The following is a 15,163-nucleotide window of genomic DNA, read 5'->3' on the forward strand; positions in this document are numbered from 1 at the left end:
TGTGCGTGTATTTGGTGAGTACACACATGAAGGACCGGAGAGAACTGTATGAACAGGAATATCGGTATAAGGGTGTCAACAAATATAAGGCACCCAACGTGTACGTGAAAAACACACCCCAAGGACATTCAAGGTCAAACCACACATTTGGTGATTCAATCCTTTGCAGTTGGTTATCCGACATTGTTTGTTTGGTAATTGATACAACACACCCAACAAAATGAGAACATCAGCAGAAAAGCAGCGGACAAACTCCATGACCCCCACCAGCCCATCCCCAACCACACGCCGTGAAAAACACATGCGCATGCTCTTTCCTGTGGTTGCATAACTTACTGTAAAACTTTCAATCTAATTTTTTTTCTACAAAGGAATGGGATGAGCACATGCTCAAGCCATGAAAGTACACGTAAAATGTAATTTAGTGAAGGCATAAGAATATATATTTATATATTTAACGCGTAGTTTAAAAGTATAATAGGGAATAAATCTTCATAATAAATATATAGTATGGCTGTATATTGTATTTCTTTTGCACCGTTCGTAGGCAACCATTCTAATCGGAGGTACGGGAGTAATAACAGGTTGCGAGTAATTATTTAAATTTGAAAGGCTAGAAAGCTGAAATGTCACAAGTATTGTTGAGTCTAGGCTTTTAACTAGAAATATATGAAGATTCATATGTATTTTGAACACCACAACAATGGGGACAAATTATTAAATGTTTTACATTTTGAAACTAGGCATTATGAAAGTGGAGATTTTGAAGGGTGCCAAGTGCAAATGATACAATACATTTCATAAACTCAATTAATGTTAGGTTTGTTTCTGAACTTGTGATGCTGAAGGTAATAAGAACGGGCAAATCATACCGAGTGGTAGGACCCTTTTTCTTGAGGGTCCTGCTACAATGGATTTTGATTTTAAGATGTTTTAGTGAATTTCTGATGAGTGTTCATACATTACACGTTTTAAAAGGGATGCTCCTATAGCAAGCCCAATCCCAATGCTATTTCACTCCATACAGTGGATTTCAACGAGTCTAAAATTAAGGAGACATTCAACTAGAGCAATGTTCTTCATTGCAAGGCCCGCGGGCCACTTGGCAGCCCCTGGTGGCCTTTAGTCCAGCCCCTGACGTGCGGCCCAACAATACACAAATGTGAAAATGCCCCCATTGTGCTGTCAAACCCCAATAGATTCAAATGTGTGGTGGGGCCTTCACGCGGATGATGTCTTATCGGTGAAAGTGCACCCCACCCCCCCCTCTAGAAATGAGTGAAGAGCACTCGAAATTAAGAGCTACACTGTGTGGCAGCGAGCACATGCACACTTCCTCACCTCCACACAAAATGATGGCGGCCATGTACAGGGCGAGGTCCGTATCGTCGAGTGACAGTGCGTTGAAACGTATGGAGAACTCAAACTTGGGCTCCATGATGTGACAGAAGGGGGAGCGGAGGGAGCGCAGGAATTCACGCGTGATGAACGCCGAGCCGTAAGCGATCAGAAGTCCGTCCTTGTTGATCTGAGCCGCCAACATCGCGAATATCACCTCGTACACACCGTACTGGCACAGGGGAGCGCGGAGTCAGAGGACTCTTGTTAAGGATCCTAAGATGGACATATACTGCCAAAATACATTCACCGCAATCAACACAAATATGCAAGTGTACTCTTCACAATATTACTCTGATTTAAAAAAATACCCAAAAATATCAGTAATTACCTGCCAATACTGACATGAAAGCTAATGGACATAACAGAGATTTGACTAATTGCAACAATCATATGTATTCCAGTTGAGAAGTTAGATGGTGATAAAATCCAATAAATCGCAATTGAAATAGATGTGGTCCCACGTGACTTTTATTCCATATTGCCAGCAGTTAAATGGCTCAATAAATGTGTAGCTGTATTGTCTGTGAATGTGGCATAGATACTACAACTATAATACCCACCACCAATGCTTAATCTTTGCCAATTCACTAGTAGTCATAAAAAGCTACAAAATCGAAAACTACCAACTTTCTGCAAAGGTGTAGAAGGCTGCTTTTACAAAGAAGCCAATTTGCTGATGATAATCGTCAGATCATGAGAGAAAAGTCACAGTCCATGTTTACAAAGTGTAACGGTGTTCAGGTGACGTCCACAATGCGACACGTACACCAAGTTATATTCTTGGTTCTTTCACATAGATAGAAAATATAATACAAATACTAAAATGAAAAGAATAAATTGAAAATAATAAAAGCAAAAAACCCACGGTTTTTTTTCTCTCCGCCTGATGAAGACCGCTTGTGTTGCGATCGAAACGTCGTGGGTTTTTTGCTTTAATTATTTTTATTTTATTTTCTATCTACGTGACTTTACCGAAAGAACCAAGAATATGAATTCCTGCAGTCACGAAAGTTTTAAGTCAAAATCTGTACACCAAGTTACTCATGTGCCACATTCACCACTGCAAACCACACTCGTCGTGGCTGAGTTCACCAACGTATGAATAATGCAAATCAGGATTGACACAGAGATAGAGCAATGACATCAGTTCATGTACAGGCAAAAGATTGTGGCACCGCAAAAGCCACGCGGAAGGGTGATAGCATGCGAAAGCCTTCATCAAGCAGTGTCTAGGCAATGGCTGATAATATTGATGAATACGTATTTTGTGTAAATCTCTATGATGGCCTACAGGCTGACATGGCAGTACAGCTTTTGCCCATTCACTGACCAATAACGCACTCAGAATCACACGACAAAGTATTTTGTTCGTGATGGCGAGCGGTGGAGTAGATATTCGCACATTGCGCGATGATCCCAGCAACCCGAGTTTGATTCTTGGCCACAGCGAATACTAGTGGGGAGTTATTTTGGACCCTATCTAGGGCACTCCTTTTAACCAACCCCGCACTACGTCTATATAAGTATACATACATTACACAAAATTCTTCCAAAAGCATGCTTCTATCTGGTATGTACAGTACAGTACTTTATGTACGTTACATTTCCAGAATAATGGGTTTAGAAAAATTTGCACCTCTTGGCATCACAATACCTAATATGAAGGATCGGATTTTTGCTGAATATACTTTTTACTTGTTAACCATTACTTAGGTATGTATAGCTACAATGGAATGTTTCAAAATGTGTTAAAAATGTTTGATGTAAATTTCATGAACACGATTTTGCATATGTTCAATTGTCGTTTTCAAATAAAAGGCTTTTATTATTCTTAGCTCCAGAACGTACAACTGCGTGTGCCCTTTTGGCTTTACACGCATTTTAAAAACATACCTTGAGCAGAGTGACTTGGTCATTTAAATCAAGGATCATGAAACCGGGGATGCTCTTGGCAAACTCCGTGACCTCTCGGACAGCCTCCACCAACCGGTAATGACAGCGGTTAAAAATCCTGATCTCCGCCGCTCCTCTTGGAGGAGTAACCTCCTGGTCACCAGACCTATTGCCTTCCGCATCGGCTGCGAGTTCGGTATCGGTGACGCTATTGGCGGTGATGAAGACGCAGTCCGTGCCCAGCACCCGCCCGCGTGTGGTGCTGTCGCAGGGGCCGCCTCTTCCGTCACAGATCGTCCCTCCGCAGGCGCCGCCGCAACCTCCACCCACACTCGCAATATTCACACCAATGCTGCCGTGATTGTGGATTGTGCCGTAACCCGACTTCTGGAGGATTGTGTCTTCAGCCTGAGCCAGAGATTCGTGGTCATGGATCACCACCTGCTCAAAGACAGACAAGCTATATTAACATAGTGGCAAATCTTAGTGCAATCTTCAGAAATAAATGTGCAAATACAGTGCAATATACTAAGGCTGTTGAGAGCATTTCAGAAGCTCTCACTATAACTTTCACAGTCTCTGGAATGCAGCCTCTATTTAACAGCTTAAGAGATTAGTGTCAATACAGAATTAAACCGAGTGCTGTGACAGTAGAGCAACATGGAAATTGTTTAACAGTTTTACCTTTATTAGGCATAAGCAGAACTGTATAGGCCTCGTTGCTGCATTTAGAGTAAGCATTCATTGATTCAACCCCCATGCATCTCTGCACAGCAATAGCCATGATTCGAATACGCTTTTATTTTCTCCTTTTAAATGTTTCTGTACGTTTATGCCTCATTTTCTGTCTAACGTTAAGCTCGTATATCATGAGCCTAAGAGTTGCTTTAAACAAATGAATAATTGAATTCCTAATCTGAGACAAAACTGTTCATCACTGCCAAAAAAAACTAAAAGGTTTAAAAAAAAGTCTTAGCTTACAAGCAAGATTCATTTTCAGGAGGAAGATTTATTTTGAAATAGAAAATGTTAATTACTTTGGCAGATGTGCACCCATCACTGAATGTTAAGACATTTATGGTGACTCAGGATGGGAGAACACAAATTAATCACAAACACATCGAGGAAACCAAATGTAGACATAGATATTCTGTGAACAATGCTTGAATATTATGCAGCATGCAATGTGACAAAGTACTTTATATTCAGGTTGTGCCAAATGTATATAAAAAAACATATTTGACAGCTCTATACATAATGTAAATATCAATAAATGGGATGATATCAGTGTCTTTCAGTAGGAATAAAAAAGCTAAATTTCACATCTGACAGCTTCATAATATTCATAATGAGTTAAATGATGACGTCACCCTGCTGCTCTATTTAAGACCGGGAGCAAGTGAGGGCTTTACCATTCTGGCGAATTGCCTCATGATGCTGGATGTAATTACAAGCGAAACGTCATACTCAAACTGTAAATGTTGTGGATTCACTCTTCAACACACCGGTGGGCTAAAGTAGTTAACTAATTGTCTTTTGTCAACGTGACACTTTTTTGCTGATTGGCCGTGTCGGGTGGTGGAGGGTTACGACACATTTAAAAATAACGCGATCTAACCCAAAAACCTTTATTATGAATAATGTTGGTCGAAAGCCTACGTGTTAATCTGACAGCTCCTTGAAATGTAGCCTATGCTTTGAAACATATTTCAAGAGTGCTGTGAGAGTTTGCATTGATACAATTATATCAACACATAAACCTAATCATGTGGATAATGCAATTGGTGGCTATTCTAGGATTTTTGAAACACCTGTAATTGCATCCAATTTCCCAGTCTAAATCCAGCAGTGATATTATTTACACGTTTTAACTATGCGTTAAACCCAAACAATGACACGTTTCCATAAAGAATATGGTAAGAACGTGTTTAAACATAGTTTATATCATACGGTAAATTATTTTCTGAAAGAACACAAACATATTATTGAATTGTGCGTCATACTTACAGCGTTATTTTGTACTTTTCCAGCTAAAATCGCCTGAGCCTTGGCCTTGGACAGTGGGAATATGCGGAGGTAGGCCTCTTGTACGAGGCGAGCCAGAGAACGGAGGTCGCTCACAGCCATCCCCATCCCCTCGCCCGCCAAGCTGCTCCCATCTTGGCAGCCTCCGCACACAGACACACTTGCCACAGCGGTGGTTTTGGTCGCAGAGCCTGCGGTAAGGTCTGGTCGTAGGCTGCCCCCACACACCTCGGCAATCAGACGCTTCTTTTCTGCCTGAGGCATGCGCCCAAATCGGATTGCTACAAACACACACACAGACAAGCCACAAATGAGACACCTATGGCTAAGCTACTAATGCACTCTCTCAAAAGAGTGCAAGCAATATTATAACAATGTTATCATCCAAACACAAAATATTTACGAGTCATAACAGCTAACAGATACTGATGATCACTCAAGAAATGCTCTCATCCAGTCAGAGCACCTACAGCCAACGACAACTCAATTCCCAAATGTGGTCTCACAAGTGCCCCAAAATTATGTATTTGGAGCTCCCTTCAGTCACAAATTGGCCCAACAGATGACTCCAGGTGATGCACCTGCTGATAAGAGACAGCCTTCCCAAAGTGTTACGAATCGGCTCTGGCCTCTGTACAATCAGGCAACCGGTCTGCGGGACACCGTTTCACTGCAGTACCCTCACAACCCGTAGGGCTACCATGGGAGGACGCACGCTGACTACAGCCATGGCAGACAAAATACTCGATGAAATACCGGCTGACCTCAACCAGGTATAAAGACAAGGTGGTTGCCCCATTCAGAATTCCTATAGTGCGAGGTGGTGGAACTTCCACGCAATGGCGGAGCCAGGATTTTCAGGTAGGTGGGGGGGGCAACCCCTCCAGCAATGAAGAATGATAGAGGAGTTGTTAGTAAGTAAGGACTTGTCCCTTGCTTTTTATTTGACGCGTGTGTGGCGATGGCGCAAGCCATCGATCGAGGGTCGAATTCTAACCGCGTTGTGTGATCGGCATCGCGCTCGCTGAAGGTGAATGTCTTCTGGGAAGTCGTGTACTGTATACGCAACTGCGCACAATTCCGTGAGTCACTTATAACTGCTTTGCCGTTATTTATTGCCAATTATGGACTCAGACTATTTCCCTATCATCTCATAGAGTCCCTGGCACGTAATAATATGCTACACAGTGGCAGTGGGAGTCGCAAAATGCCAATTTATTACTAATAAACCCCAATGATCCGATCGGAATTATGGATTTGGATCGGATCATTGGGGGGGCACGTACCACCCCACCCCCTCCCACTGGCTCCGCCAGTGTTTCCACGGGTGGCCTTTAAAGGCAACGATGTGAAGGTGTTTAAATACACCGACCACGATGACATTACCTATTTATACGTGCTTTAGGCCCTATGTAAATGTGGCTGGGAATATCTACCTTCGTGCGACATTCCGACACCCAGGCACTTCTGAAAGCGGCAGTGCTGACACTTGTTGCGACTTTTCTTCTGGATTTTGCAGCGTTGGTCACACTTCTCATACTCCAGCTTCATCCTAATTGTTCTTCTGAAAAAACCCTGTGGAAAGATGGGAAGGTGTGAATACAGGTAACTGAGAGTCAGTGGGCCCAAGAGGGCACAGAGAAATCATACAAGCAGTGATCTCGTTTTATCAAGGTGGTAGCTTGGTGCCAAAGGTTACAGTTCAAGATTCTACATCTTCTGCTGAATTACAATGCATCACAGTGACCAAATATATATATATTTTTTTGCTAAATACATTTCAGCTATACTATTGACACTGTGGTTTAAGATTTTCATATGGAGTTAATAGTGTCCCACCATGTCAGCAAATGACCCTGGAAGAGGACATTATAATAACTACAACACTTAGTTACTACTATAGTAGGCCTCTTTATTTACACCCAGAACATAAAGTAGTAAAAACATATTTTGAGAGGTAGCCACATGTGGTACATCAGCTGGATATTCTGTAATTCATGCATTACAGGTGCGTTATATCGGATGGTGTACATGTACTTTGCGAGAGTTAAGGATGATACGTTGCTCTGTTGCCAATCTCGGTGAATTTGAACAAGGGCCTACCTTGCATCCCTCGCAGGCGTGCACTCCGTAATGGAAGCCCGAGGCCCGGTCCCCACAAACCCGACACTCGATTGGAAGCAGCACTGAGCCCAGGCCATTAGCAGCTCCCTCCTCCATGAGACATGTTCTTTTTAGACCAAATCCTGACCCCTCCTGCCCAACTGCATTTGGGCCCAAGCCATTGCTGCTTATTTCACCATCACCAGCATCCGGATCTACCCCCTGACTGGGTTTACATGGCGAATCAACCGGGGTAGAGAAGGAGACAGAATCTGAGCCAAGAGATTCTGGAAAACAAAAAACAATCAATTACATTTTAAGAGACAGTCAATACTAGTTACTAACCACTGCAGAAAGCAATGTGGGTGGCAACTATTAATTTATAATATTGGAGTAAAATGAGTAAGTACATAACACTTGTGGATATATACAAACAATAACAAACAATAACTATTGAAGAACCTTTATTGGAGTTCACTGGTAACAGCACGAATATAACGAACTTATATAGAGTATACAATTAAGCTCAGTGATAGCATTGCAGTTTATAATCAAATAGTTACATTACTTTCCATATTGGTTAGGATGCTAGATATGTGGATCACGAGTAAAACCTCATTGTGTCAGCTGCCAACTCCATGCAAGGACTTAAGCCTGGTTTTTGTTGAAGAGTGAGAAAGGAATTCAGCAAAAAGAGAACAGGGCCTTACCTGTGCACACAGATTCTCCCAGGCTGCAGGCAGGACTCACTGGAGCCACGTCCCCTGGTGACACATCCATATTGGGCAGGCCCAGTGGCCCACCCAGGCCTGAAATACACATGTGCGTAACTAATACACACTTAGGAAAAACTGCATGCACCTTACGCCAAAACAAATGCACAATGTTAAGTTGCGTTTCAAAAAAGGCTTTAGAACAGACATGGGCAAAGTACAGCCCCCGGGCCGTATACGGCCCGTTGGGCTTTTTAATCCGGCCCGCCGAACTTGTACAAATATTATTATTAAATTAAATTTTACCTTTCTCCTGTAATGCCACCATTTCCCCATTAGTTGGCGCACTTTGACCAGGAGTTACGACATGTTTTTGTATTGTTCATGTTCGTGCAATTTGTTATATTGCCTTGCAAATAAATGCTTTGCTACTTGTTAAAGGCCAAATCCTTTCATGTAATAATTTTTACATGCCATTTATATTAGTTCACACAAACACTCCATCCATCTGTTCCTGGCCCGGCCCCTCTGTCAAATTTTAGAATCCATTGTGGCCCACGAGTTAAAAAATTTGCCCACCCCTGCTTTAGAAAGAGACACTTGAATATCTTATGGAAACATGCAGCACAGTAATTCATTCAGTGACACTTATATAATTTAACGTTTTTTTTAAAAAATGTGTAACTTATTAACTTACCGGTCTACAGTTAATTTGCAAACATAATGCATGAAAATGTGAATATAACAGCTTTATCTATTAGACAACACCAGAGAGCATTTCATCGGTGTTTACTACTAGAGTACTTGCTATGACATACAGATCAGGAATATTGGCAGACAAATAAAATTAAACAAAAGCTGAAACGTATGAGGATGGATGGTAAACGGTTATAACTACACCGAAAGACAGAACTACATATGGATGAGGAAACATACAAAAGTGATATATGAATATCATAGTATCTGACAAGAAATTGTAAGTGGATTTCAGCAGGACAAGTCAATAAGAAGGGATAATGGTCAGTGGTCAAGGTTAAGGACCAAGTGGCAGCCAAAGGAAAGGACGCGCTCGAGAGGATGTTCACCATGGAGACGTAGCAATGAAATCAGCTTCTGTGCAGGTGCTGGATGGATTGTTGTATCACAAGATCATGAAAGGTGGCGGCAGCTTGGGGAGGCGGTCCTCATCCAGCAGTGGGTACACCATGGCCAATGCTAATGAGGTTACAGTCAATAAGTCAGTGCCTCAATTGCAACATTTATAAAATTTAAAACACTGTATGCTTGTGTGTGAGAAATTACATCAAGCCCTGCAGGTTCGGTGCTCCGTAAGCCTATGGCATAATTAGCATTGAATTCGCGTACTTATAACAGCATTCACAGATAGTGCTTGGCCCCCTTGTGAGAGCATGTTCACTGTTCCTGGTTACAGAACATCAACATTGCCTTTGGCCAGCATATTCTTGGTTCTTTCGGTAAAGTCACATAGAAGGGAAACAATACAATAATAAAAATACGTGACTTTACCGAAAGAACCGAGAATATGAATCCCTGCAGTCACGAAAGCTTTAAATCAAAATTTAGCCAGCATGTCAACTCACCATAGAAACAAGGCTTTATTTGCATTACTTATCCAAATATAAACACTTGACTATATACAATGTAGATCACAGAGAACCTAAAATGTAACCCTCACAGAAGTTACTCTTGAACAAATATCCCTATATATTCTTCATGACTATAATAATAATTTCTTTATCTATATATCCAGAAGAGCCACACTGATTCGGAGGAAGGTCCTGCATTGGGTTAAAAAAATTTCAGCCAATTCATGAGTATTTATACAAATGGGAGGAAACCGGAGCACCCGGAGAAAACCCACACGTGTGAAGGGGCAACACTCTATCCCCGGTACAGATGGAAACAGATGGAGATTAGTCCACTTTCTATACGGCCTTCTCCTGGCAAGCCAGGATGTGGCACCTTGTCGCCCACGGGAAGGGAGTTTCACAAAATTTGTGTGATCCACCAACCCTCACCGCCACAGTGCTGGATTACAGGCATGTAAAGCCACCACTGTCTGGCTATATTGACTATAGGTGCCGATACCATTCTTTAAAAATGTAACCGCATTCTTTATGCCTACAAGTTTGTCTAAATTGTATGCATAAGTTTTAAGTAACAATGGCACTAAATAATTCTGAGTAAAATTGCAGAAGTTATTTTTTTAAGTTTTAAATCAGGCAGTGCTCTATATCTCTCTCGAAGCCAAAGGATTCCTGGTTACGGCTTCCCTGGAAACTTGTGCCTGTTCAGCGAGGAAAGCCTCACTGAACCTCTCTTTTTCAGGAGTGTTCTGATTGGGCAGGGTGAGATCTATGTTCTAAATTGCTCTACGATGCACGCAAAAATGTTTAAAAATTATCGCCGTCGTTAGTGAACCAAACAATTCACCCCACGTGGAGCATGAAGCTAAAAGCAACAGGAATCAAAGCCCACTGGCAATTACTAATATCACTATTTGTCTGGAGTAGGCAAATAATAAACACCTGCATGAAAATATTGAAAATAAATGGGTGCTTGCCCTTCAGGTCCACTTGCTTCGTACATCATTTAGAGTCTCGTATTAACTGTGTGATGTTCAAGGGCATCACGTGTCACAGTGGGGACCAATTCCGCCCACAGGCGGCTGCTGCCTTCTGCCCGACCGGGTATATAAACAGCTCAGCGCCATTTGTGCAGATTAAAAGATCCTGCGATATTACTCAGTTTTTTTCTCTTCAGTTTATTTATTTTGGTATAGCCCCGTGAGCCATTCGGCTCTTGAATCGGGTGCAACCACAACAAACAAAAAAACAAAAACACGAACAAGGAAAACATCTTAAAGTGACTATGTGACTGTGCAAACAGAAAATCCATGAAAAAAAACAGCAAAATATTCCTGAAAAAAAGCACCGTACACCAACACCGTGTGCAAAAAATCCTAGTGGGATGCAAGTCAAACAACAACAACCACAAGAAAACTTATATTAAGGCCATCAGTCTAACTCCGTACTTCAACAAAACAAACATGTCCAAACCAAAAAATGTTTTCGAAATCACCAAAAAATGAAGCCATAATTGCAACCTAACAGTGATCACAGGGACAGTGATCGAATTTTTACAATAAACTACATAAATAACATGTAACACCAAATCCTAGAGCCATAGCTGGCTGCATGAGTTACTCCACAACAGAAGCATCAGTCGGAGCATTCAACTTTTCAATGCACCTTTAAGATCAGCACGCTAAATCAAAATACAGATAATACTTTGCAGCGTCATCCAGAGCGAAATATTTTATTTTATTTTACGCCAATGAATAGCAGTGGCAGCTAGGGGTGTACAACTCCTCTAGATCAGTTTTGAGTGAAGATCTCATAGGTAGCGATTCAAGTTGCAGTTTATTGGCAATAGCATTCAAGACCCTGGAGGCATCAATAGCAAAGGCCCTTCCTCCAGTTTTTGTACGGCAATAGGGAATGTGAAGCTGATAAATGAGCGAAGACCTGAGGTCAAATTTGTTCTTTGAAACAGAGAGGAGATCCAGCAGGTAGTCTGCGGATTTTTTTGTAAGTACATCGTGAATAAATAAGATCTGGTGCACAAGCCGTCGAACATAAAGAGATGTTAAGTTTGACCCAATGTAGAGATCACAGTGGTGAGTCTTATATGGGCAGTTCAATGTAAATCTTAAGGCCGAGTGATAGATGGAATCAAGCTTCTTCAGTACACTACTTGGGGCTGATTTATACACGATGTCACAGTAGTCAAGTAGAGGCAGTATGGTAGCTTTTATCAATTCCAAACGGAACATTGGGGGGAAGCAGTGCTTGTGTCGAGACAGAAAACCAATTTTTATTTTTGTCTTTTTACCAATATAATCAATGTAATCTTCAAAATTCAGTTTTGAATCCAGGATGACCCCAAGATACTTATAGATCTTGACTTGCTCTATTTGATAATTATTTAAGGAATGTAATTGGGGAAAAAATAACTTCCTGCTTTAGTCCTGGTGAGAAGCATAGCACCTTGGTTTTGGAGGTATTCAGGACTAGTTTAAGAGCAACTAGCTGATGTTTAGTTTATTGAAATCACCCTGTAGCTTAGCAATCACGTCATCCAGAGAGCGGCCAGTAGTAATCAGTATCGTGTGATCTGCAAAAAAAATTACCCTGGAATGATCCAGGTCAGTGCCCAAGTCATTGACATAAAGAGAGAACAAAAGGGGGCCGAGGATGGAACCATGTGGAACCCCTTTTGTTATCTTAACACTGTTTGACCTCAAACCATCTGTGAATACAGTTTGGGTGCGACAAAAGAGGGAATTTTGTAACCATTTTACTGCGTTTTTGGAAAAACCGAGGCAACTTAGTTTACTAAGCAGGGTGTTGTGGTCTACTGTATCAAAAGCTTTGGACAGGTCTAGAAAAAGACAGGCACAGTACTGCTTATTATCAAGGCTACTGTAAATGTGATTCAGAGAGTCTAATGCAGCAGATGTGGTGCTGTATTTTTTTCAGAACCCAGATTGTTTTAGATGTAGTAGATTGCTGGTGGACAGGAAACTGCTAATTTGGTAGGTCAATAATTAAAAAAAAAATTCATCAACGTTGGTAGTTATTTGGATCATCTTTAGGGCCCCCTTTCTGAAGTGGAAGGACATAGGAATGTTCCATTCTAGAGGAACTGATGCTTCTTTGATGGACAGGTTGAAAATATTGGCTATAGGTTTGTATATTAGGTGACCAACAGTTAGTAGAGCAAAGACGGGAATACTATCTGCTTCGGTAGAGGAGGACCCTTTGAGGTAGGACAGTTGTTTCAGAACATTACTTTCGTGGATTGGCTGGAAACTAAATTTGTTTAATGTTTGGACAGGGGTGTAGGAATTTGCATGAGCAGGGGTGACTCCCAATACATTATCAAAAAGATTACCAGCTTCAGAAAAATGAAGGTTAAAATTGTCAACTATTTTTTTGGGATCTGAAAAATATTCCCCATTTCGGTTAAGCTCAACGGGCAGATTGTCTGTTTTGGATGCCTTTTCGATACATTTGATTGTTTTCCAGAAAATCCTGGCATTTCCATGTGCACTCATCAAGTCGACGAGTTTATCTGCTACTCGTGTCAGCAGAGACGGGTGAGCAGCGCAAGATAACTGGTTGGGTTAGCTCCTTTTATGGAAGTAAAACCAGCTTTGCTAAAATCGACTTTGATTCCTCCTTTACATCTTGTGCAGGCATCAGACGATGGATGATTACCTAAAGTCCACAACCTTGCTTATTGCTTCTCCCCCCCCCCATGCATAAACGTATATTGATTTGCAAATTAAAATCGGCACCCACTAAACATGTATCGATTCTCAATTAAACCACATTGATTCTAGATTTAAAGCTTTCGTGACTGCAAGGATCCATACTCTTTGGTTCTATTCGGTAAAGTCGTGTAGGTAAAAAGTAAAACAAAAATCACGACGTTTCGGCCACAACACAAGCGGCCATGTACACCACCTCTACACCGTTCATCATGCCAAGTCGGTCAATCAAATGCTAATTTTTATGCTAATTCCACCTTGTTTCCTCGCACACAGCTTAAAGGTCGCGGTCTGAGCGTGGCTGTGTTTCACTCCAGCGCTGTCCTCGAGACAGTCTGGTCCCTTCACCTGATGAAGGCCGCTTGTGTTGTGCCCGAAACCGTCGTGATTTTTGTTGTTTTATTTTTTACCTACGCGACTTTACCGAATAGAACCAAAGAGTATAAACCACATTTATTATATGGGCAATCAATCATGTAGGCAAAAAAAACGAACATTTATGAAGATCATATTTTAACTTTAGGCTAATGTAACGGACCGTAATAGAGGGCACATCACAATCGTTTGAGCATTGTGCAGTACAACAATGTATTTCGCCGCACTGCCCTCTCCTGACAAAGTAGGCCCACAACAGCCGAGAGCGCAGGTTGGTGTGCATCCATCCACGCACCATCCAGGGACAAAAATCCTCATTAGCTTCCGAGCTTCCGAGATTGGGCGAATGTCCGGGTGATTTGATCACAGGCATGCGAATACGAGGCAGTACAGTGGTATAACATAGATCATGGAGGCGGCAACCAAAATAACAATACAAGCCATTTTTGTTTTTAGAATTCGGCAAAAAAACTGAATATTTCAAGTGCCGCCGATGCAATGCAAATACGAGACGGCGGTACTGAATACAAAACGTCACGAAGCAGTCCTTAAAAAGAGCCGCACGCGGCTAGGGAGCCGCAGGTTGCCAACCCCCGAAGCCCGAGACGAAAATTTTTTAAAAACCGTTTCCCTACAAACTTGAACAGAAATCGTCGTCGTTATGCACTTGCAGATGGTTGGATCTGGCTCTGGTTGGATCTGGCTCGCACCGCGTGTTTGCCGAGCCCGTGCACTGCTGTGAACCCGCAAGCGTGATGCGGGCGCATCCTGCACAACCCCGCCTCCTCCTCCTCCTCATCCTCCTCATCCCGGGGGAGCCGCTGGCTGCAAGGCGGTCGATTGTTTACCCCAGCAGCACTACTGATGATGATGCTGCTGCTCTCTCGCTGTTACGACGCAGTTGTATGTTGAACGTCTTTCGCAACGTACGGAAGCCAACCGTGCCAAATCCGAGGTGCAGTTGCGGCTGCTGTCTGCATACACACGGGCTCTTATCTTTCACATGCGTATCGCGGCCTGTCCCACACCAGATTCAATCTTAGCTACTGAGAGAGAAAGAGCGCTAGTACAGTCATTGGCTGTTTTGCTTTCTCCATCTTTTCAACGTGTTGTGCTACAAGCTGCTTCGACGGCACAATGCCCGACGTTTTGCTCAACGCGCCTCGAGATCATTCAGCTTCTTCACGAACTGAGAATTGCCGTGAGTTCCTCAATAAGTTCCCGGCTTCTTCGGGAAACGTCGGGCGGCATGCCGGAAGGAAGACAAGGCTTTGAACTTTGTCGTGTGCTCTCCAAT

General features: G+C 42.3%; 1 protein-coding gene across 2 annotated transcripts in view; it reads right to left on the reverse strand.

Annotated features, from left to right (window-relative positions):
- Window positions 1–15,163, reverse strand: part of LOC103091849 (peroxisome proliferator-activated receptor delta) — a 30,759-nt gene that overhangs the window by 12,410 nt on the left and 3,186 nt on the right. The window contains exons 2-8 of one of the 2 annotated variants that reach the window (XM_032949665.2): window positions 9,221–9,350; window positions 8,133–8,231; window positions 7,423–7,709; window positions 6,756–6,894; window positions 5,302–5,600; window positions 3,295–3,735; window positions 1,342–1,570 (exon numbers count right to left, since the gene is read on the reverse strand). In XM_032949665.2, the coding sequence (XP_032805556.1) occupies window positions 1,342–1,570; window positions 3,295–3,735; window positions 5,302–5,600; window positions 6,756–6,894; window positions 7,423–7,709; window positions 8,133–8,202 (1,465 nt within the window). In that variant the 5' untranslated portion in view covers window positions 8,203–8,231; window positions 9,221–9,350. The remainder of the gene's footprint in view (window positions 1–1,341; window positions 1,571–3,294; window positions 3,736–5,301; window positions 5,601–6,755; window positions 6,895–7,422; window positions 7,710–8,132; window positions 8,232–9,220; window positions 9,351–15,163) is intronic. The other variant, XM_032949664.2, reaches the window with a different exon arrangement.

The sequence above is a fragment of the Petromyzon marinus genome, chromosome 8, assembly GCF_048934315.1.
Source record: "Petromyzon marinus isolate PM22_M1 ecotype Great Lakes invasive population chromosome 8, UKy_Petmar_22M1.pri1.0, whole genome shotgun sequence".
Lineage (NCBI taxonomy): Eukaryota > Metazoa > Chordata > Hyperoartia > Petromyzontiformes > Petromyzontidae > Petromyzon > Petromyzon marinus.